The sequence below is a fragment of the Channa argus genome, chromosome 18 (assembly GCF_033026475.1).
Source record: "Channa argus isolate prfri chromosome 18, Channa argus male v1.0, whole genome shotgun sequence".
NCBI classification, from domain to species: Eukaryota; Metazoa; Chordata; class Actinopteri; order Anabantiformes; family Channidae; genus Channa; species Channa argus.
In genome coordinates, this window is record NC_090214.1 from 21,565,303 (window position 1) to 21,589,755 (window position 24,453).

The following is a 24,453-nucleotide window of genomic DNA, read 5'->3' on the forward strand; positions in this document are numbered from 1 at the left end:
AAGCTTTTAAAGAATTTAATGCTACACTTCATGTGAAAATTAGAACTCATTAATTTCCTTCTAAAGGCAAAGCACAGATTTTCATGTATAAGTTTTCATCAAGCAATAACAAACAGCTAAACATAAGAAATTCTTTGACTGATTAGGACGAGCTTTGCCCAAAACCCTTTAGAAATGAACATCTTAGTCCTAACAGTGCTCGCTCATTAGGCTTTTATAGCGTCTCTCCATGTTAACTTAAGTTTTGGAGATGGTTATAATAAAAAGCATTAGCAAAAACAAGCAAAAATTACATACTTACATTTTTAAAAAAGTGATTTTAAATGTTTATTTACTTAACTAAAGTAAGATTTTTCCCTGACATTAACTAAACCTAACGACACACAAATCTTGTGTGACAAGTCCGTTTGAAATGTAGCCTTACATTCACAAAATAATGCGTTGCATCGGAACATAATCCACGCAGTGACTAAACCTCCTAAAAGTAAAGTAACTTAATACAGGGTCCCCACCTATCAGACTCCGTCATGGTGTTTGCGGCTTGCTAGACTGCATTCAGACCCCCACGGTGGAAAAAGGACAGGGAACCCACACTCAGGAGCTTGCTTCCTTGATTGATGTTACAGATGACGCAGCAGCCATGTTTTCTACAGTCAATGTCAAGTTTACTGGTGAGTGAAAGAGTATGTGTAGGAGCTGGGACAAAAAATAAGAAGTGTTTAACCAAAGTATTCATAGGTCTTATGAGTGATCCTCCTGTATTTCTCTAGAGAGCATTTCTCTCAGATACTACTCTCTCTTCAAAGACTTCGTATGAATCATACACTCAGTTGCTAGGTCATTTCTCAAAAGATTCAAATGTTCAGTCTTTGGTAAAACTTTTATGATAAGACCTGTTTGTATTAAACTATAAACTGATGCAGTGTAAGTCATAAACTGCTGAATTGTGTGATGGACATTGTAAAGTTAAAGTTAAGAATTAGCGATATGGATTCATGGCAATGTGGACTTTTTTACGCTCATTTCCTAATTTTAAAATATTTTTTGTATAGAACAATAAAATGTAAAAACCTCCTTTCGTGTTGTGTTGAATCTGTTAAAGACTAGGACAGAAGCAAACATGTTGTAGTTTAGATTTTTGGGTGGCAAAATTTTACATCCTTGAGGACAGAACTTATATTTAGAGGCAGTAAAAAGGACAAAAACAGCAAAATCAAAGTCATAACTCTGTCTCACAATTCTTCTTTGTTGTTCTTTTAAAAGGGCAGTTTTTGCTTGAGTACTCTCTTCACTTGTGGAGTTTCAGAGAGCTTAGCTCAGCTGGAGAGATGCGTCTGATCCGTTTTCTGTGTGTTGCTCTCCTGCTCTCATCTTCTCTGACTTGTCTCACTTGTCATTCTCCACTTGTCTGACCTGATGTCCTTGTATGGGGACTGTCAGGCCTCATTTATGCATTCATGCATCTGTCTGTGCATGTACTGGCAGACCAATGGCTGGGCACCTCCAGTCTATTGGCCACTCTTCTTCTCCTTCTGGAAACTGAAACTCGTACGGCGGCTCAGTTTCCGCTGCTTCTGAGCAAAGTAATCAGCCCGAGAGGTGCTGGCCCTAGACTCTAGGATGTAGTTCACCTGAAAATCATCAATGGAGTAAGAATCTGTTTTAATGGCATTATTAAGGCAACTTGTCAAACATGTTCCAGAGATGCAAAAGACATTATACAGCACTTTTTAAAATGTGAAATATTACAGAGTTATAAAAAGAAAATAGTAAAGCACCAGTAATTATAGATAGATAGATAGATAGATAGATAGATAGATAGATAGATAGATAGATAGATAGATAGATAGATAGATAGATAGATAGATAGATAGATAGATAGATAGATAGATAGATAGATAGATAGATAGATAGATAGATAGATAGATAGATAGATAGATAGATAGATAGATAGATAGATAGATAGATAGATAGATAGATAGATAGATAGATAGATAGATAGATAGATAGATAGATAGATAGATAGATAGATAGATAGATAGATAGATAGATAGATAGATAGATAGATAGATAGATAGATAGATAGATAGATAGATAGATAGATAGATAGATAGATAGATAGATAGATAGATAGATAGATAGATAGATAGATAGATAGATAGATAGATAGATAGATAGATAGATAGATAGATAGATAGATAGATAGATAGATAGATAGATAGATAGATAGATAGATAGATAGATAGATAGATAGATAGATAGATAGATAGATAGATAGATAGATAGATAGATAGATAGATAGATAGATAGATAGATAGATAGATAGATAGATAGATAGATAGATAGATAGATAGATAGATAGATAGATAGATAGATAGATAGATAGATAGATAGATAGATAGATAGATAGATAGATAGATAGATAGATAGATAGATAGATAGATAGATAGATAGATAGATAGATAGATAGATAGATAGATAGATAGATAGATAGATAGATAGATAGATAGATAGATAGATAGATAGATAGATAGATAGATAGATCTATTTTGTACAGACTGGCTTTGCCATCTTCTCACTAAAAGTCTCTGTTATAAAAAGAGACATCATTGATCAAGCCTATACTGCAGCTTGAAGAGTTTTCCAAACCTTTGCAAAACGACACCACTAAGACATCCAGCAAGAACCTACCTTTAACACTATTTCATTGACAGTAGCAGCATCAGATTCAAAGTACAGAGCCTTGTAGTCATGGTTGCTTAGATGAGTGAGTTTAAATATTGCATGATCTGTAAGAAACAGTAGAAAACATGTTAAGTGAGATAGAAACAGACAAGAGAAATGATGCATAAGTTACACCCATCAGCCTTTTTGTCCCTGTCTGCAGTTATGCCTTTGTTCAATGGAGAGGTGAACGTGTCAATGTCAGACTAAATTATATGACTAACCATGTGAGAAAAGTCTTTTTGCCATTTCCTGGTTTCTGCATAAATTGGTCAAAAAGATTTTTAACCTGATAATTCACGGTCATAATCTTTAATGTCTTTATTGAACAGACCCATTAGACATACAACGTGATGGTGGAAAAGTAATGGCAACAATGTTTTAATACCACTTTGGCAGCAATAACCTCAAACAAACGCTTCCCGTTTTTGACCTGAACATTAACCACCTCAATTTTCCTTACGTTTATTATGAGGTACGATAGTCATTAACTGCAGACTGTCTCTAGATAATCACTGCACAATTTATCTACTCAGGATTTACTGATACTGACTTACTGTAATTAATAGTTTCACGATTTAAAAAAATGTATTTCTAAAATAGGAAAGTCAAAAACTATTATATGTAATTCACTTTCATACAATAGAAAAATATTCCTGATCTAAATCATTCGTAGACGTGTAAATTAATATAGAAATCCATCACTATCACTCACTGATCCTTTTATAAAGTTATGTGACAAATCATACTATATGGTTAGTGTAACATTAACAGCCCTAGTATGAAGCAAGCCTGAAGATTTGTTTTACATTCTAAAATATACCAAATACTTCATATTGATGATCGTTTTACTATGTAAAGTTTCATGAAAGATGCAAACATTGCACGGAAGTTTAGAGAAATGTTACACGGTTTCTTGAGAGCTAATCATTTTGACCTTACCTAGACATTTCAATTATACACAACTTTCACTTTCCAATTATTTCAGAGAAACTTTTTCTTATCAAGTAGAACACTATAATCCACATATTTACCAGAAAATGTATAAACATGTTCAAGAAGGGGAAAAAAAGATTACTTCAACTGAGAATATTAAATAAAGCTAAGGACAGCAAGCTACTGTTTCTGTGGGGTTTACTCACTGGGGCTTCTTTCTTCTATAAGGTCACAGGCACAGAGATGGTCTGAGTCAATAGAGATGGGTTTCTGCCGAATCCAGAACTTAGTACTGGCCTTCTGATTGGTGACAGGATCAATCTCCACTTTCTCTCCTGAAATGCCTAAACAAACAGTCACACGTCAGTGAAATAAACTAATTTCGGCGTGTCATTCAACAGCAGCATCGTCCACTATGATCATTTAGTTTATTCAACTATTTTAAAACACAGCTCAAACACAACTGGACGTTACTTTCACAAAGGTCGACTTGTAGGAATCTTGGATTGGACTTATTTACAGCAGTACAACTGGTATGTCTACAATATCTTTCCAGTTCCAACCTGCTAGTGTAACTTAAGCTACTCCTTAACTTAAGCTAGCAGGTAGGTTCGTTTCACATTCTGTGTAGTATGAGTGGGTGGTCGATTTGTAGTCCGTGTTGACAGAACAAGTAGTTCTGAAACACAGATGACGAAAATGAATATACCTACAACCTGCTGGTAGATTTGAATCTCAGCTGTCAAGGCCTTTATTTAGAAAATATGAATTTCATTTAAATTAATTTAAGGGACCTGCAGCCAGGTTGTATAGGTAAATTGACAGAGTGAAAATGCAATAATATCTACAACAGTGAAGACACACATTCAGTAACTCCCTTAAATTAATATAAACATCAAATACATATTAGTGGTGACAGGAAGTTTTAGTTTAAGTTTTTCTTTCCATTTGACTGTTGGCTCCTCCTGTGGTAAGTATACTGTCACTTCCTGTTTCTGCACACTGTGGGGTTTCTGCTGAAAGAATGTGCACTGATTAATCATAGCTCTTACTTTACATAAATTAATGATTTCCAGCCAATCCGACTGGTTAAATGTTCATCACTAGTCAGTTCATGTTTCTAATCGATTTTCCCCACACAGCGACAAACCCGCTGAGAAAGCTCTGGTAATTGGCAGCTCTATAGTCAGAAATGTGAAGTTTACAGACTCCAGCGCCCGTAGTCAAATGTCTTCATGGAGCCAGAACAGGCAACGTTAAATCATATCATATCATATGGAGTTAATGACGCTCGATTGCACAAATCGGAGGTCAGTAAAATGAATGTTAAATCTATGTGTAACTTTGCAAAAACAATGTCAGACTCCGTATTTTTCTCTGGACACTTGCCAAGTCTGAACAGTGACAACATGTACAGCCGCATGTCATCATTCAACTGCTGGCTGGTGTCCATCAAATGATGTTGGCTACACAGATAATTGGAAATGTTTTTTGGGGAAAACCTAGGCTGATTAGCAGAGATGGCATCCATCCTACTTTAGATGGTGCAGCTTTCTTATACAAAAATATGTCTATTTTCATTAGACAATCAAAAGTAAGACAATCCAGAGATGATCCTAGGATGCAGAGACCCAGTCCTACACACCAATCTGCAGTGTCCTTACAGCAGTTACCCCCCCAATACTCCCATATACCTATACAGACTGTGTCTGTTCCCCGACCAACTAAATAACATAAACCAAAAACAACAGTTAAACATCATAACCTAATAAAAGTTAAGCAACTGCTTTTACAGAACAAAACCCCATAACAATAAAATGGAATGGATTATTAAATATCTGATCATAATAAGTGATCATCAATTCAATTTATTTTGTCTTACTGAAATGGTTGCAGCAGCAAGAATATGCAAATCTAAATGAGTCAACCTCCCAAAGTCATATTAACTATCACATTCTGAGAAGCACAGGCAGAGGTAGCGAGGTAGAGAGAACATAGTTAGAACTCACTAACTTCTATTTGTTATTTCTATCCAATTTAGTGCTAATACAGATAAAGTCATCATAGTAGGTGACTTTAACTTTCATGTAGATGCTGACAGTAACTGTAATTTAATTTAAAGTAATTTAATTCATTATGAGATTCAATTGGTTTTCTCAAAATGTAAACAAACCCACTCACTGTTTTATTCACGTTAGACCTTGTTCTTACATACAGCATTTAAACTGATCATTTAACAGTATTTCCTCATAATTCTTTTTTGTCTGATCATTTTCTAATAACATTTGAATTTACAATAATGGACCAACAGCAGTTAGAAAAACATTCCACTACAGCAGGTGCTTAAGTGAAAATGCTGTGACAGAGCCAAACTACAGACACAAATACACAGAGGTGTTCAGGTTTGCAAAAAATCTCAGGGTATATGAGGGGTCAAATTAAGAGACAATAGATTAAATCGTGTGTCAGTCTAAAGGCAGCATCCCTCTGGTACTGCAAGTCGAAGTGGACTGTTCATCACCACGGAGGACTGGCATGTGGAAGCGACATTCGATTAAAGTTTTTGATTTTTAATAGATTTGCAAAAAATTACCACCTTACCTTTGGTACTGCAAAGTACTGCTAGCCCCTTGAAGAAAATACACACTTCCCCAGTTTCCAGTTATAGCAGCATATATAATCTTGCTGTCTACATGTGCAGTAAGATAATAGACACTGCGTGTTCTCCTTTTCAGAAGAACGTCAGTTTTCACAAGACACTTCTCTTTCTAACATAACATGTCTTGTTAAAAATAACTTTTTATAGCAAGTGTCACTATAAAATTAGTAAGTTCTTACCAGGTTAATTCTAAAATAGAAACCTCTCATAATATCTGTATGGTAGGGTCTGTCATAGTGACTGCCATTCCAGTCTTTACTGTAACTTCTGGAACTGCGGACAATGATTTCACATCTTGGTTTTACAGTGTGCAGTCAGCTATAGTGTATGTACCTAGCTGGACATCAGTGGTGAAGCGCAGCTTGTGGATCATACTGATCTTGAAGGACTTATAGTGGTGACTGCTCAACATGTCTTGGACTGTGGTGATGTCAATAGGAGGATCTTCCTCTGAGCTCTCCTCACCTCTGGAACCTGCATAGAAAGGAGAACCAATCAGAAAATATCCAATAGCTTAGTGTTGACTTTAGCCCACGATATGTGAAATTAATATTCTGTACACCTTGCCAGGACCATGTTGAAACTGCTTTTGCCTTCAGAACTGCCCTAGCTCTTTGTAGCATAGATTCAACAAGGTACTGAAAACACTCCTTAAAGATTTTGGTCAATATTGATATAATGGGATCTTACAGTTACTGCAGATCAGCTGCACATCCATGATGCAAATCTCACATTTAAACTACATTCTAAAGATGCTATACTGGATCTAGTGACTGTGGAGGCCATTTGATTAGTGAACTCACTGTCAGAAGATGGATATACTGATCATAAAGGGATGGAAATGTTCAGCAATACTCAGATAGGCTGTGGCATTTAAACAATGCTCAGTTCATACTAAGGGGCCTAAAATGTGCCAAGAAACCATTGAAATTTCAAAGCAGAAATCAAGATTCATAAGAGCAGACAATGTTTTTTTAATCCCCCATTTTATCTAATTTTGGTGAGCCCATTTGAATTGTAGCCTCAGTTTTCTGTTCTTAGCCAACAGGAGTGGCACCAGGCATGGTCTGCTGCTGTAGTCGATGTGCTTCAGTGTTTGATGCATTCTGCGTTCAGAGATGGTGCATTTCAAACCTCAGTTGTAAAAGTGGTTGCCTTTTGAGTAGCCTTTTATCAGCTTGAACCATTTTGGCAATTCTCCTCTGACCAAGGCAATTTAACCCACTTACCGGATAGTTTCTCTTTTTTCTAGAACATTCCCTGTAAACCCTAGAGACGGTTGGCATAAAAGTCGCAGTAGATCAGAAGTTTCTAAAGTTGGAGGAGTGCCACCACCTATGGAGTCATTCAATGAGAAGACCAGGTGTGGTTTTAAAACCTAGGCTCTGACATACTTCAGTTACTTACTGTTTTCTCTGACCAGACAAAACTCCAGGGTATTCTGGCCTTCCAGTGTGGAGTCCAGGTCTACTGCAACGTTTGGCTCGGTCTGCTTCTCCAGACGATACATGGGCCCTTTTGGAGAGGGATTAAATCAGAAGATACTCACAAACCTTAGATTTCTTGTTCATGTTTTACATTTGGGACCTTGGTCACATCGGTTTGGCAGTCCAAGGAAAGCTCGTATTTCTCTCTCTCTCATTAGATTTATAACCTCTTTTCTTCTAAATTTCTGTAAACTGCATCAACTTCTTAAGGACTTTAGGTCAGATATAGTACAACATGATACAATTATCTGTCTTTATTATTAAATATATACATTGCAAGAGACAGAGAAACATAACCATCACTCAGCTGTGTGTAGAGGAGCTGCCCTACGCTCAGTTAAACAGAGAGCAGACGGTGGAGAAACTGCAGCACGAATACTACAACAATAACTTCACTTTCACTGATTTCACTCAGTGTACTCTTTATAAGCAAATAAAATGCTTATCAGTATGGCTATTCATCATAACAGAAACTAGGTTAAGAACAGGAAAAAAATTGTGGTTTAAAAGGGAACTCGTTACAGCCACAGTGGTAGAGGAAGTGACGGTGTGTCCCGCCACTTTTGACAGGTTGGCAAGCATTGATGTCAAGCCCTAAGTCACACTATTCACGGTCCAATTACATGCAGTATTGCCATTTTGGAGGGTCACCTGAAAATACTAACATTAGGCTTGAAGAAAGGACATCTGGGTTAAAACGTAACATTGATTCCTTTCCTTTCCCTACAACAAAACAATAAAAAGATAAAAATGAATACATTTGCCTTACTAAAGCAATGGTTTGAGGCAGAGATTCTCATTTTAGGTTTGATTGTCAGGTCCTCAATAGCAGAGGATGTGAAATGTCTGTCCCTGCACTTCCCATTGAACCACAACCGCATCCCGTCAATTAACAGTCGGCAGTGCAGGGATAGGTCTTGAGGACCTATGGATACCACAGACTTCAGGGTAATGTTATTGTAAGTTTCTTAAATTTCAGCACCCTGACTATAAAAGTGCCTCTTCAGGCCACCGGGACACACAATTTAACATGGAAAATTAAAAAAATAAAAAAGCACACAAAAATGTGCTGAGGTTGTTTGACTAAAAGACTGCAACTTTTTCCCTCCTCTCTGACTAAAAAAAAAAAAAAAAAACTGCTCTGGTTTTATTCCGTTAATTTCATTTTGAAATGCTGCTGTAGTCGAAAAACATTAAAACAAAAAACATTAAAAACTGAAGAGTGAAAAAAATCCCCAAAATCTAAATATTGCTCAATATTGTAAAGTCAAATCCAGGACTACATCTGCAATTTACTTTTTCAATAAGATACACTTATACTAAGTTTCATCAAACCTGTGCCTTATTTTTGTGATATATTAGACCAGTGTTGTTACCATGTTTGATAAGGGTTAAGGGTTAGTTTCTCTGATATGTTAAGGGTCATGCTCTTAAATGATAATCAATATAAGGGGATGCAAACTTAACTCTGTGTGGGATGCAAACCTAACCCAAACATAACAATAACAAAAAAAGTGTATAAAATGGTGCTAGTAATGAAAATTTGTATTAGTTGAATGTGCATGATGTTGAAGAAAACTACTAAGACTGCAACCTTTTGCATTAACCTGTAGAAAGATTTCCAATATACATAGTCTCTGAAAAGAAGATGTCACGCCTGCCTTTATGTAGTGTTTTAATAATCATATTTACATTAAAGCGAGGGAGTAAATGATAGAAGTGTCATTACCTGAGCCTTTCTGTGAGCCTTTCCTTTTCTTGAGAGCTTTTTGGAGAATATCCTTCATGGTTACCTTCAGACTGTCCACAGGAATTAGAGAAAAACCATGAGCAGCATTTCTAAAATGGAAAAAGGCAAAACATGTTAAGGATGTCTATGTAGCAGAAGAAGAAAACAGTCCAGCTGCCATGATTTAACCTTTGGATATCCCAGGTATGTGGTATAGATGGAGAAAAAAAGAGGTCAAAAAAAAAAAATCAACAAAACAAAACAAAAAAAAACCCCAAAATGTATAAAATTCCAATAGCCAAACTGGCTAATGGGAATTATGTTATCTGTTACTGCTGAAATCCACCTGTATTTGGCCTTTGTTAATGTCAAGCTCTGGTCAGGAGTATGGTCTCTGCAGAATGACCACTCCTGAAGTCAAATGCTGCATTTTGTCCAACCACAGTACTCTACTCATGAACTTAAAGCTGCTGTTTGCTAAATATTAACAATAACCTTACATCCTAACATCAGTACCATTTGAATCCATTCAGTATGAACAAGGGGGACATATTTAATCTCCCAGGAAAAATAAGCGGAAAATACAAAGGAAATATTGCATATATTCCTACATGTTGCCAAAATGTTGGATATTTACACAAATCACAACCAATCTCATTACTCAAAGGTTTCAATTAAAAAACTTCCAGAAAGAATGCTTGTGCACACTGCTAGAAATACTAAATGCAAAATCAAAAATACTTTTTAAATATTTCAAATATAATATAAACAAATATAATATTACCTAATAAAATTCTACATGATGCAATTGCAGCATAAAGAGCAACAAATGCAGCATAAAGAAAAATCTATATGTCTTTATAGAGTTATTTATACTCCCCTGGCAACATTGCAATTGTCATCTGCCATTTGCAGACACAAAGTTGTCTGCATGGTTTCCAAACAGACACTAAAAAACATTACGTGGTGTTGGGAAATAAGTGTTTAGGTGGACATTCCAATGGCATTAATCCAATATATAAATATATATTTAGTTCGTCCATAGAAATAATTCCATTGACGCTGCTGCTATTTGGGGCACGTTTATGAGTTTGGTTGTATTTTGGTTTTTTGAGGTGGTAATTTTCTAATTGCTGTCTATGTGGCCAAATTGGTGAAGACTCTTTCCTAATTTGCAATTTGTCCATTTGCATGCATTTTCTTAATTTGCGGTGCACTGAGCATTTAAATCCAGTCTAAGAAGTACTATTAAAAGCATGTTGAATAAAACTAATTTTATTATTTATTGTCGTAGTGAATAGTACTATTCACTGAGAAATTTAAAGGTTGTTAATATTACTAAATATGTTTTTGGTACCAATACTATACAAAACTTTTTATATGCTGCTTTGAGAAAGAACACATATTCTATTTTTGCTAGAATTCTTTCTAGAAGAATGCAGTGCAGATGGTGTTCAAATGATGGTGTAAGTTGCCACATGCCTGAATAAAATCAGGGTAAAAACCATTTTGTACTTACTCGTTTATTTCGTACTTACATTCTGACAAACAGCGACTGTCTGGAAGCGAGACCAGGTGAGGAGTATTTCTCTACCAAGGCCAGAGTGCTGAAACCAAACTTGTGAATTGGTTCATTGGAGTCCAGTGGGGGGAAGTCAGTGTCCACCTCACCATCATCCTCAGCAATATGGAGGCAGTAGGCATTTACATTCTCACTGTGGAAAGTTGTGACAATAGCACATTATAAAGAAACTTTTTATTCCATGAAACTGGTGTTATCGTGTTTGTACTCACTTGAGTTTTGGTTCTTTTCCCTCACTTGTGTACTGCCAACAGATGAGCCCAATGAGGTCATGGACACGGGCATTGGCAATGGTCACAACTGTCATTGGATGGACTTTCTCCTGAGCCAACTGCATTGAGAGGTAGACGTCGATCTTTTTTGTAGCTGTTGTGCCAATGTGGCCCTAAAAAGTGTAGTGACAGTTCAGTACAGGGTGTAAAAAGATAGAAAATGGCAGCAAAGACTACCTAAAGCTTCCTTGCAGAGCTGTTTGCTTCTATTGTTTTCTAATGACTATAAAAAAGTCAATAAGATAGTTTTAAAAGATAGATATACAGTGACACAATTTCCTTCATTTTGGCTCTGTAACAAGAAATGGATTTGAAATACAATTAATAATAAGAAAAGACTAACAAAATGCTTATTATTGCTTTGCTACACAAAGACAGATGTTTTTAACTGGATAATAATGTTTAATAACTCACCTTGCCATCAAATTTGGAGTATTCATTGAATGGGTTATTAAGCTGCTGGGGACACTGCTCCAGTCGCAGTGAAAGGGTGGATTTGGTACCTGTTGTCCGGGGCCTGTCTTTAAAGTCACGTTTTTCAAACAGAGACCCTAGATCCTCCACTGGACACAAACCATGCAGCAAAAGCTCTGTTATTTTCAAGATCAGCGATAATAGTGTTTGCTGAATGTTATGTCAAGCTTTTGGACTTGCCACGTTCTAGTGCTAAAATTCTTAATATGCTTTAGTGTTGCTCAGCTGAAATGTTACCTGAATTAGGAAAATTTGACCATGTTACACCCATTTCAAAGTTCCCTTCATTTGCAATCAATCCATGTTGGGTAGTCTGTCTTTTTCCCCAGATAATTTAGAGAACTTCATTTGCGGTCAGGTGTTCAGCTTGCTGCACGCGGAACCAACCAGGATTTTAAAAGTCATTAATTACTTGAATTGATTAAAATTGATCGGACTAGTAGTTTACTAACCTGCAATCATTCTGTATGAACAGATTAAAAATATTTTTGTGATTACATTAGTTTAAAATGAACTATTATGTATATGACACAGCAGTCTTTATAAAACAGGTATGAAAATACTAACTTAATCCCAGATTAAGATAATAGACTGGAGGAGGAAATGGCGCAGTGAGAAAAGAGTGGGCTCATACACATTGGGAAGTGTGAATTTTTAAACTGTCACTGGTCAATTTTAACTTTAGTCTGACGTGGGCGAACTTGGACTTCAAACAAGGAGGCATCACTTTATGATAATTATCTTTTTTATTATAATCTTTCATCCTGACATTCTTTGTGCATTTGTAAAAAGCGGAGGTTGACTATTAGTTGATTATCAATCCTACACTCAGGTCCTCAATTGCCATAATATACATTAAAAAAAAAAAAACATAACTCAGTCCTAAGTCCTGATCCTCTGGCCATAACTGGAGTTTTAAGGTGTTTCACATGATATATTCTATTTCATATTTGTGTAAAATAACAGAATGTTTAGATTCTGTTTTTTAATTCAGAAAATTTCAATATAAACTACAATAATAAAACAGTAACAGGTAAAACGTGAACAGCAGGGTTAGATTTTTATGTATATCTTTAAAAATAGCAAAAACAAATTACCTGATTGGGAGGATGTCCTTTCCTTCCACTGAATGTTTTTACATTTGATTTGGTTCTGCCTTTCTTTCCTTAACCTTTCAAGTCGCTGGGCTGAAAAGAAACACTTTTTAATTTTCTGTGACAAACAAGTCACAGTCACTGAAAAGCTGGCGATATTCATAATTATGAAAACGAAGTAATGAAAATACTACAACACTGTACATGTTCTTTCAGATTTCTAATCTTTCTTTATTTGGTCTGGGAGAATAATGAGGGAAAATGGTCATTGTTTTCAGAAAGAATACCATGTGAGTTCTTCCTGGCATAACCCACCCTATGAAGACAATCTCTCTTTCTCACACACACACACACACACACACACACACGAAGATAATCAACAAATTCTTGAATACTTTGTTTAAAAAGCTTTTGTTAGTCCCTTTTATCTTACCAGCAGCCCCAGGTTTCTTGCGGCTGTCTTGTTGGAGTCCTGATGAGACAGCCACCATAGGTCAGTTCTCAATTTCAACTCAAAAAGTTTCAGGATTGCAGTTTTCTCCCCACAACTCAGAAACATGAGCAGCACACCACCAGTCATAAAAGTCAAGAGAGCCAAAGGGAGAAAGTGTGTCTACCTTGGACTCCCCCTGTCACCAAAACCCAATTTATCTTACAATTAAAAGACTCAAAAGTACAGTCAGGTGGCTTTATAATTGGGCAGTGACATTTTTCAAAATTTTTGATGGATGGACCAAAATGGATTTAAAAGAAATAATCAAGATGTGCTTTAAGTATAGACTGTCAGCTTCAATTATTTAGGGTTTGGTTAAATAAATATCAGATACTCAAGATGACGTCCACCCCTACTGTAGGGGCTTACGCTAACTGGAATATACTCTATGTATCGTGGCTTGTCTTCTGTGGGATGTAACTGCTATATCACAAACATTGAGTACAAATTGCCCCTTAATTTTTTAAGTCGCTGGCATAGAAATAGCTTTTGCCACATTTCGCCTTCTCACAGGCTCTACAAACTTTTTAGGTGCTCATTTCTGAAACCTTACATTCCCACTTCAGGACCTCTCTTGCGAACTGCTGCTATCAATCTACATAACATTTGTGTTACTCAAGATTCAAAATAAACACACCCTTGCTACACTAACAACCTGTAAACTGTTAGTTTGTTTAGAGGCACTTAGGTGTATTCTCTATTTTTTTTAAACAGACATAAGCTAAAAACTATGTTAAATTATTTTACTTATGCTGTCAAAGGGCCTTTTACCGCAGCAATGTTTATAGACTCAACTTGTTAGCTTCAGTTTTGATCAGCCAATCATCTACAGTACATAGGTTGAGGCCCTTATTTTCATTGGAGGGCTGTTAAGAATTTCCTGTTTTAAATAACATTGTTTGTTAACGTTAAGTCAGATGGATCACACTAATGAATAATGTTACACAATGTTTTAAAGCTGACGTAAGTCACAGGCACTATCACAGATATCATCAGGGAAGGGTTTCTAAACTTCATATGTACTTGGCACGAGTATAAAATTGGTTGTAGTTTATATGCTGCTCATAAAGAACATTTGACAAATCCCAAAAATTGCAGCTGACACACAACCCTTAAATCACATGTTGAATATGAGATTGACTGCTTCATTTATGAAGTATATAGGTATACAAAAAAAAAAAAGAAATAGTTCCTAAAAGAATAGTTAGGAGCAGCTTGAAAAATCCCTAATAGAAACTTGAGTGTTATTTATGCATCTGACAGAGATATGCCAAAACATTTTCTTCTTTCCACAGTATCACAGCAAATGTTTCTACTTGGAACATGTCTACACTGTAAGCCATGAGGCCCAGGCTGTTCAGCCCTCATAAAGCCATCTGTAAAATACAAACAAACAGCACTTTAAAGTTTCATTGACACTCTTACAAAACGTCAGCAGCTGCACCTAATCTGCATCTTTTAAAGTTACCATCTTTTTAGGATAAATTTCACTCTTTTCACTTTTTTGCCCCCTGATAGCCACTTCACTTCTATGGCATATGGATGTTGAAGTCTACAAGATTCCTTCATAAATTGTGAGTGGAGTTAGTTAGAAAAAAAGTCAGAACACAGTAATGTACTCTGGTTTATACATGTGGTTTGTCATGGAATTTTAAATTCTTCTAGAATTTGAAGTCTGACACAACGTTTGCTGTACTAAGTTTCTGAATTACTTCGTAAAAATATTAAGAGATCACATCCCTCTGCCACAGTTCAGGAGAACAGAAAATTATGAAATTGATCTCTAAAAAGCATTTTGATTCAAAATCAATATAGTCTGGTCAATTTTATATGAGTCTCAGATGAACTTTGAAATGCATTTTCACAGAAAACAAGGTCTGTAAACACATAGCCCTTATTTCCTACAGTGTAGTCATGATACTTGATAGTGTTGCCCCTCTGGAGAGGTGATCTCCATGGTAGAGTTCACAAACTCGCAACTTAAAGCAGGAAACACAAAAGTTAGAAAGGTGGCATTCCAATAATTTAGAAGAATCCCGTTCAGCCTGGAAAAACTGTTTACAAAAAAGTCCTCCATTATGCCAGAACAGGATATTATTCATCACTAATACAGGACATCACTAATCCCCAGTTTCTGTTCAGCACTGTAGCCAGGCTGACTGAGAGCCATAGATCTGTTGAGCCTAGTTTTCCCTTAACTCTGAGCAGCAATGACTTCAAAACTTTCTTTATGAATAAAATTAGAGCTATTAGAGATAGAAATCCCCAGATCCTCCCTGATACCCTGGAGGTTTCTTCTGTTAAAGGAGAGTTTCTCCTCTCCACTGCTGCCTAGGGCTTGCTCAAAGGGGATTTGTTAGGTTTTCTCAATAAGTCTTTATAGTCTAGACTTTTTCATGTGCGTTGAGATTACTTTGTTGTGAATTGGTGCTATATAAATAAAGTTAAATTGAATAGAATTGAATGTTCTGCTAGAAAACAATGATGGACACTATAGAAAGTAGAAAAAAAATATTGCAACCGAAAGGCTCAGTCGGAGGCATAAATATAGCTCAAGGTTTTATCCCAAACTATTCCTATGGTGCTGTCCATGCTACTCACCTCATAACAATCATTATTACACAAAAAAAGAAAAAGAAAAAAGAAAGATGATCACATAGTGAACCGTAATTACATCCATTCCTTTTTAGCGTGTGGCAATGACCTTCAATAGCAAGACACAACTTGACATGAGCCTCAGCAAGCCACTGGTCCAGATTGGACATACAATCACCCCTCAGCAGAAGAGCAGAATAGGCCAACCAGCCACAGCCTGCAGATTAGCCTACCTGTGTTGGAACGCCGACGGATACCAAAGTCCCAGCTGGAAGTGATGTCCATGGACTGGGAAAGGTCACAGGCATGATTGTCTGTCATGCTGCTACCCCCCTCGCTCTGGGAACCTGACCCTGCTGAACCACAGCTACTGCCAGGTACTAGAGCCAGCTGGCACTTCTCCAAATCCACATCTTGGTCTATTAGTACCATCTCACACATCCCTGTATCATCGCTAGTCACATGAGACTGTCTAATGTGTGCTAAAATGATAGCAGGATTATCCAGGAAAGCCATATCCTCAGCTTTAGATAGTGTGGCTTACAGCTTGGGCTGTTTTCTCTCTCACCCTCTTCCCTGTATGTCAGAAGTTCCCTTTCACTTCCTTTCAGTCTCTTAAAGTGTTGAAGCAAGGGCTGAGGATATGTGGAAATCTTTTCATCTTTTCCACCTTCTTTTCCTGAGTCGATTCTCTGGTCCAAGGTAGGAAAGGTGCCAGCATCTGTTAGGAGAGAAATAAAAGTCAAAGCTAGTCAGTTTAAAAGGACATGCCACACAGTCTTGTTACGAGGGGTAACATTAATTATTTATATCTTTTTTATCTATTATCCATCTATCTATCTATATCTAATGCTGATTTTGAATCTTTAGATGTGGAGAGTGTCTTTTGATGAGTCAAACACTCTGTTTATAAATAAAATGGTTGTAATTCTTCCCCAGTTCAGAAAATATATTTAACCAAATTAAAGAGTCTGCATGTTGTATTGTTAAATGGTCTGCATTTATATTGGCACTTTACACTGCTTTTCATTCACCCATTCACACTCATATTCACACATCGATGGGGGAGCTGCTATGCAGCTGGCCAACACTCACCGGGAGCAATTAAGTTGGATTTCAGTGTCTTGCTCAAGGACACTTAGACTGGAGGAGCCGGGGATTGAACCAACAACTGCGAGATTGCTGGATGACTGCACCACCTCCCACGGTTGTTCAAGGTCAAAAATTTCACTCCTGTAGGAAGCCAGTGTTGAAACTGACAGTGCTATATTATAGATATGCACATTTTAAATGTATTCTTCTTATATTTATGCAAGGCCTACTATATTGCCATTCATGTTTTGTTTAGTTTCCATCCAACGGTGCCCAGTAAGTTGAAGTATATATATTTTTAGGTATTTTATTTAGGTCAGGGTTTTTATAACAAGGGTTTTTAATAACAACTTCACTCAGCTATTTGATTTTTTTTTTTATGGTTGATTATTTATGTCTGTTCACCAAAGCCTTTTTTCTCTCCTGTTTTGCCTCCTGTGTGCTTTGATTACATATTTGAAATGGAACTCCAGCCAATGTACGTGGCTGATTTATCCTGACACTGTCCGGAGTCAATATGCAAAACAGGCTTTACTTGAGACTTGCAAAACAAGGATTTTGTCCTAGCTCCGTTTTAACCTAAACTATCAATTAAAACACCACACTCTCGATCTGTAGGATGGGGTGGCATTGGTGGAGGGGCTAACTACTGACCATACGGTCGGAGGTTTGCTCCCCACACCGACCACATGTCAAAGTATCCCTGGGCAAGACACTGAACCCCCAAAAGCCCATCCCCAGCTGTGCAGTGCCAACTTGAAGCCCGGTGGAAATTTGGGAGGGTTGCTTCAAGAAAGGCATTCGGTGTAATAACTGTGCCAATTCAACATGCAACAAAGTACAAAAAAACAAAAACAAAACAAACACTCGATCTGTAGCACAGGCTTTGTGTTAAAGTGATTAATTATATACCAAAATAGCTTAATAGTAACACAAAGCAGTCCTCAGGAGTAAATGGATAATGTCTTCTGAAGCTTTTTCAAGTCTTAAGTCTATTATGATGGAAGAGTGACGCCATCAGCATAGTCTTTCAGGAGACAAGACATATGCATTAAAAAGTCTGCTATGATCTAATACTAAATCATTCTTGTACTTCTTCTTAAATGAAATATTTCAAAGATTAATTCCAATCAAATATCATTCAAGATTGTTAGTAGTCAACACCATGTTTGAAGGAAAGGCATTCATTCCATTTGAGGCTTGCATCATACAGCAGCCAGAACACACATGCCTATTAACAGTCACAGTAGAGTCTTGGTGAAGGTTCTCAGTCATCCAGGTTTGGTTATCTGGAGGTGGATTCAACCTTCGAGTCAGAGGAGAAAGTCTGAATATACACAGTCACTTATCCATTACAGTGATTATATAGTAATCTGTAATGTGAAGGTTCCTACATACAGTTACTTGTCATTTAACTTATTTTATCTACTATTTTATTTATTTTATCAACTTATGTATTAAATAGCGTGACTACAGATAACCAGTATGGCTTATATGAACAAGCTTGGAGACACTAAGCTGTCAAAACACAATTATGTGATTTTGTTACAATACTAAGAATATATTATATCAGTGACTTCTTAACAAGTGGACACTTATGACGAACAGTAGTAGCAGTTTTACAAAAAAAAGAAGAAGAAAAAATATCTGACTGAGTATTTACACTGTTAACACAACGCTGTTGATAACTTCAACATGGTGCAGAGTTTGGGCTTAGCCTCAATGCGATACTAAGGTTAGCATTTAGAAGACAGGATATTGTGGTAAACACACTACAACTCCAGATTAAGATTTCATGAACAGCCAGAAACAAACCGATGAACACCAACGTGTTGCCAGGCATATATCATTTCTCAACCGTATACATTTTCTACAGAAATGTTTAATGTTTAAATAGTCCTAGCAAAAAGCTTTGCTAAGGATGCTAACTGCAGCTAATGCTATTCTGCTGTGTGATGTCAAGTTTGTTTTGTCACTTGAGACAAACTATTACATGTTGACAATTTCATAAACAGTTTCTCTAAAGAAAGAAGTGGCTTATTGTTGATGACATCCTAAAAGACATTGAAGCACCACCTTAAGTGACCGGTGTGTTCCACGGAGCCAGTCTGACATTAGCTAAAGGATGTAAAACTAGGTTTCTTAGCTATTCTGAACCTTGCGATCTGGCTAGCGTATTAACGTTATACGTTAGCCAAGTCCCCGTTTACCTGAGAGAGTAGCAACATGGTATAGTTTTTAAGCAATATAAACATTTGACATGAATGTCGGGGCAAATTGAGCCGTTTTTTGTATAAAGTCAGCTTCTAAGCTTGTTCAGGATAACATAACGTTTTCTTTGGTTAGCTGGCTATCAGTAGCGTTCCCTGCCATCATAGCCACCCAGACAAATTAACGTTAATCAGGTAGTGACAGTGTCTCACCTTTATAAATTACATCCGAGGACAATTCCACAACGTCCCGTTTTATCCATGCCTATTCCCGACAGTGAATATACTTTTTTCCATTAGTAATAATTGTAACTTATGTAGCAAGCTCATCTGTGCTTAAACTAGCAGCAGAAGCAGCACTCTAATTTCACTTCCTTTTTCATCCTTTCAGAATAAAAGACTATTACGGTTCAGTTTTTGCACAAATGCCTGTTATTAGCGTTAATCAAGAAAATGCAAGCAGACATTATTTGCAATCATTTTTTTCCCATAATGAACGTTCTGTATAAATTGACTGAAAGTGGTGATATTTGGCTACATGCGTTGCTCAGATGAATTCTCAGATTCAGACCATGGCCAAAGAGCTGTTGTCTTCATTGTAAATACTTTAGCCCTTGCTTCACCTTTAATTACTTGCTAATTGATTTTGTCTCCGCGATGGTCTCCACATCTTCCTTTGCATCAGGACCGCGTCTATACTCACCTTTGTTCAGCTGGGCTCTAGTAGCAAAGCTTTTGTTACTCTCATTCCTCACTTTAAGACTTTCACATTACTTCCTTGTCATTCTTAAACCTCTTTCTCAGTTCTACGTTATGAGACCAAGAATGTTTAAAATGGAATCAGATCAGGAATTTAATATTGAGTGTAAAGTTACTTACCTAATTTAGTTACCTGTTGCGGAATACAGTGATATTACATACAAGAGAACTAGATACAGATAATGTAAAAGATGTGCAAAAAGTCTTTATTCGGGCAGAAGAACAACAATATTAAAGAGTAAAGTATGGTGGATATGTTTCAATTAAAGAGAACAATTTTAAATGCAGGGCAAAGCTCACCAAGGAAAGATGGTGTCTGTTATTATATGTTAGCACATGTGAAGGGGATATTGGGCAATATCCTATGTGCAAATGCAGCAAGGAAAAATAAAATAGTGTCAATATTACAACCAGGTAAAACTCATCAGACCCATTCAGGTACAGACCTATTGAATTTTAGTTAGAAACTAATAAACTTTTTAAAAAGAAAAACTACTACTACTAAGTCTCTAAGAAATATAATGGGTTCAATGTTACATTTAGAATCAAAATCTAAAAAGAAATGGTTGTTGCTGTATACTTATACTAGTATTTTACTTGGGTTTTGTATAACAATACAGGTAAGAGTATGTTTAAAATATTCAGATACACATTCAGCAAAAAAGTGGAACTTCAGAAGTCTGATGTTATTCAATATAATGATTACTGATATTTTTTACACAGATTGACCTAATTATAGAAAAATCACATTATGCAGATAATGGGGCACTTTGGATAAGGGGAATTAGCATTAAGAGAACAGTCGATCAAGCTTTAAATGGCAATTTCACCGATTTTCAACTTGCTGCTTTTAGTTTTAGTTTAGGGTGTAAATACTATAACGTTTTTAAATTTCTCCCTGACTTCCCTATATTGAAATATTTCTCTTCTTCTGGCTTGAAAATGCCTCAGAATAACATCACATGGAGGAACCTTCATTTCAGATTATGTCATCTTGTTGCCTTACACTATGGAGGTTGTGATCGTGGTCAACCTGATTTTTCAGAGCTCCCCCAGATGATATTATCTGAACTCCTGAAGATGTAACACTGATGCCAGCAGGGGTAGTGGCTAAGGACTAAACAGTATTATCAGGAAAAGTTATTCATTTTTACAGATGGTTCCAAAGATCCAGAAACTGGATGCACAGGCGCAGCAATGTTTATTCAACAGTGTAAAGTTGCTGTTAAAAAAAGAACAACAGATCATCAATTTACTTGTTACGACCCCGGTTCATTATTAAAGGTGTAACATAAAAATGAGAAATCAAGATCCTAAAGGTTTGTAACCACAGGTTTCTTTTTAAGACAAAACAGCAGGTGTGAAATTATACAACATACATAAGCAAACAAAATACGTTTCTGTCTAAAAATAAGTAAGCCAAGTTAAAAAAGAAAACACATCAAATAAAACCCTGGCCTATCTAATCTACTCCATCTAATCAAACATAAGTTAAACAAAAATAGCATCCCTTAAAAAGCTTCTGCAAAACTTACATTAGTATTTGGCCATTCCCAAAAATTGCCATAAATAAAAATTGCCATGTCGAGTGGTTGGAGTGGGATAATCTATTTTCACCTTTCCTTGTCCTACCTGCTTACTAAAGTCAGTAATGGATGGTTTACAGACCTCGCACTTTGCGAGTTGAGAGTGAGTGTGGCATTTTTCAATTTAGCAAATACAGTGCATGCAGAAAGTATTCACAACTTCATGCACATTTTGTTGTTACAGCCAGTTGTTACAGTTGTTAAATTGATTCATTCATTATTTTCCTCAAAATTTTACAATCAATACCCCATAATGACAACGTGAAAGAACTTTGTTTGAATTTTTTGGAAATGTACTAAAAATAAAAAAACAAAAAATCCAAACTACCTAAGTATTCATGGGACTTTGCCATCAGACTCAAATTTGAGCTGTGATGCATCCTGTTTCCACTGATCATCCTTGAGAGTTTTCTACAGCTTGATTGGAGTCCACCTGGGGGAAATTCAGTCGATTGGAAATGACTTGGAAAAGCATACACCTGTCTATATAAGGTCCCACAGTCAACAATGCATGTCAAAGCACACACCAAGCCATGAAGTCCGAGGACTTTTCTGTAGACCTCTGAGACAGTATTGTATCAAGGCACAGATCTGGGGAAGGATACAAAAAATTTCTGCAGCATTAAAGGTCCCAATAAACACAATGGCCTCCATCATCCGTAAATAGAAATAGTTTGCAACCACCAGGAATCTTTCTAGAGCGTGCCGGCCGGCAAAACTCAGGGATCGAGAGAGAAGGCCCTTAGTCAGGGAGATGACCAAAAACCCAATGGTCCCTCTGAAAGAGCTCCAGGGTTTCTCTGTGGAGAGAAGAGAACCTTCCAAAGGAGCACTCCACTAATCAGGCCTGTATGGTAGAGTAGCCAGATGGAAACCACTCCTCCGTAAAAGGCACATGACGGCTAAACAAACTTCTTTCACGTTGTCATAGTGGGGTATTGTTTGCAGAACTTTTAGGAAAATAATGAATTTGATCCATTTTGGAATAAGGCTTTAACACAACAAAATGTGGAAAGAGTTAATGGGAGCATCGCACATGTCAAACGCTATAACTGTATACTGTAAAAACCAGTCAGAGGTTACAAAAGCTATTGATGTTGTTTTTTATGCAGTTTTAACACCAATATCCTGTTTTAACACAAGTTTGTGCGGGCAGGTCGGTACAAAGATCATAGTCTGGCTTCAAGAGGGGTCACTCCACAGAACGGCACTCCTGAATGTTGTGGATTATCGTCGAGCTGCAAAAGCCACAGGTCAATCATCTGTTTTAATTCTACTTGATCTATCATCAGCCTTTGACACTATCAGATCGTCTTGTCCACACTCTCTGACTTGGGCATCTCTGGATCAGCTCTGAACTGGCTTCATTCTTACCTATCGGGACGAACCTTCAAGGTATCCTGGCGGGGGCATCTTTCTCACTCTCATAGCCTCTCTACCGGTGTGCCGCAGGGCTCAGTTCTTGGTCCTCTTCTCTTTTCTATCTATACTTCATCCCTAGGGGCCATCATTCACTCACATGGTCTTTCCTATCACTGCTACGCTGATGACACACACCTCTTCCAGTCCTTTCCACCGGACGACTCCACTGTCTCATCGCGCATTTCTGCCTGTCTCTCAGACATCTCAGCCTGGATGAGTGAGAGACACCTTCAGCTTAACCTCTCCAAGACCGAAGTGCTTGTCTTCCCAGCCAGACCTTCGACCCAACAAAACATCAGCATCAACATTGATTGTACAGTTATTGTCCCCACTAAATCGGCCAAAAATCTGGGGGTCATCATCGACGACCAACTGAGCTTCAAGGACCACATCTCCTCAGTCTCTAGGGCTTGCAGATTTGCTCTCTACAACATCAGGAAGATCAGACCTTACATCACGGAATATACAACCCAACTCATTGTACAGGCGCTGGTCACATCTCGTCTCGATTACTGCAACGCTTTGTTAATGAGGTTACTGGTATCCACAATAAAACCCTTGCAGATGATCCAAAATGCAGCAGCTCGCCTCATTTGTAATCAGCCAAAGACCCATGTCACACCACTCTTTAGATCTCTACACTGGCTTCCTGTAGCTGCTCGCATCAGGTCCAAAGCTCTGTCTCTTACTCACAGGGTGGTTAACTCGACAGCTCCCGCTTACCTCAACTCACTCGTTCAAGTCTACAATCCTTCCCACCCGCTGCGGTCTGCCAACGAACGACGTCTGGTGGTCCCAGCACCGCACAGAAGACACCAAGCAAAACTGTTTAGCACAATGCTAACACGATGGTGGAACGAGCTACCAAACGCTGCACGCTCAGCTGACTCACTCCCAGTATTCAAAAAACTGCTGAAAACTGAACTCTTCCACACTTTCCTATGAACTTAAATCTCTTTAAAAAAAAAATAAAAATAAAAAATCCTTTCTGATCTTTCTCGCACTTGCATCTCGTGAACTGTGAACACTTTTCTGATAGGACTTTGCTTTGATGTTTTCTCCTTGACTTAGATTTTTGCTGCCTTGTACCTCACTTGTAAGTCGCTTTGGATAAAAGCGTCTGCTAAATGACTAAATGTAAATGTAATTGTAAAATAGTGGTCCTGGATTAATTATAACAGATCAGACCACTGGGATGGGGACAGACGGTCCAGCCTAGTTGGCAAAACTTTCAGCATGTCCAAACTTGAGCGACGAGCAGTGGGTTTTAATGGAATTGGTGTTCGTAACCCCTATTCCTCAATGGGTGACACAGGCTTAACTATCGCTTCAACCCTAA

General features: G+C 37.2%; 1 protein-coding gene across 4 annotated transcripts; it reads right to left on the bottom strand.

Moving 5' to 3' along the window:
- Positions 1–314: 314 nt before the first annotated feature.
- On the bottom strand, positions 315–19,722 carry mapkap1 (MAPK associated protein 1). 4 transcript variants are annotated; one of them, XM_067484581.1, is made up of 14 exons: positions 19,561–19,722; positions 17,141–17,278; positions 16,279–16,766; positions 13,391–13,429; positions 12,961–13,050; positions 11,804–11,952; positions 11,330–11,502; positions 11,074–11,250; positions 9,536–9,645; positions 7,727–7,834; positions 6,653–6,793; positions 3,867–4,004; positions 2,692–2,789; positions 315–1,631 (listed from the first exon to the last, which is right to left on the bottom strand). In XM_067484581.1, exons 3-14 carry the CDS (start codon positions 16,559–16,561, stop codon positions 1,509–1,511), a joined length of 1,629 nt encoding a protein of 542 aa, XP_067340682.1. In that variant the 5' UTR covers positions 16,562–16,766; positions 17,141–17,278; positions 19,561–19,722; the 3' UTR covers positions 315–1,508. The 4 variants fall into 4 exon arrangements, with proteins under 4 accessions (XP_067340682.1, XP_067340683.1, XP_067340681.1 ...); XM_067484582.1 differs by lacking the exon at positions 17,141–17,278 and adding an exon at positions 18,377–18,443; XM_067484580.1 differs by lacking the exon at positions 17,141–17,278.
- Positions 19,723–24,453: the final 4,731 nt, after the last annotated feature.

Coding starts and splice junctions, on each gene's coding strand:
- mapkap1 (XM_067484580.1), bottom strand. CDS start 16,561: ATGGCTTTCCTGGATAATCCTGCTATCATTTTAGCACACATTAGACAG. Junction 11,953..12,960: donor AAGGACATCCTCCCAATCAG/GTAATTTGTTTT, acceptor GTTTGTGTCCAG/TGGAGGATCTAGGGTCTCTG. Junction 1,632..2,691: donor TCAATGAAATAGTGTTAAAG/GTAGGTTCTTGC, acceptor GATGATTTTCAG/GTGAACTACATCCTAGAGTC.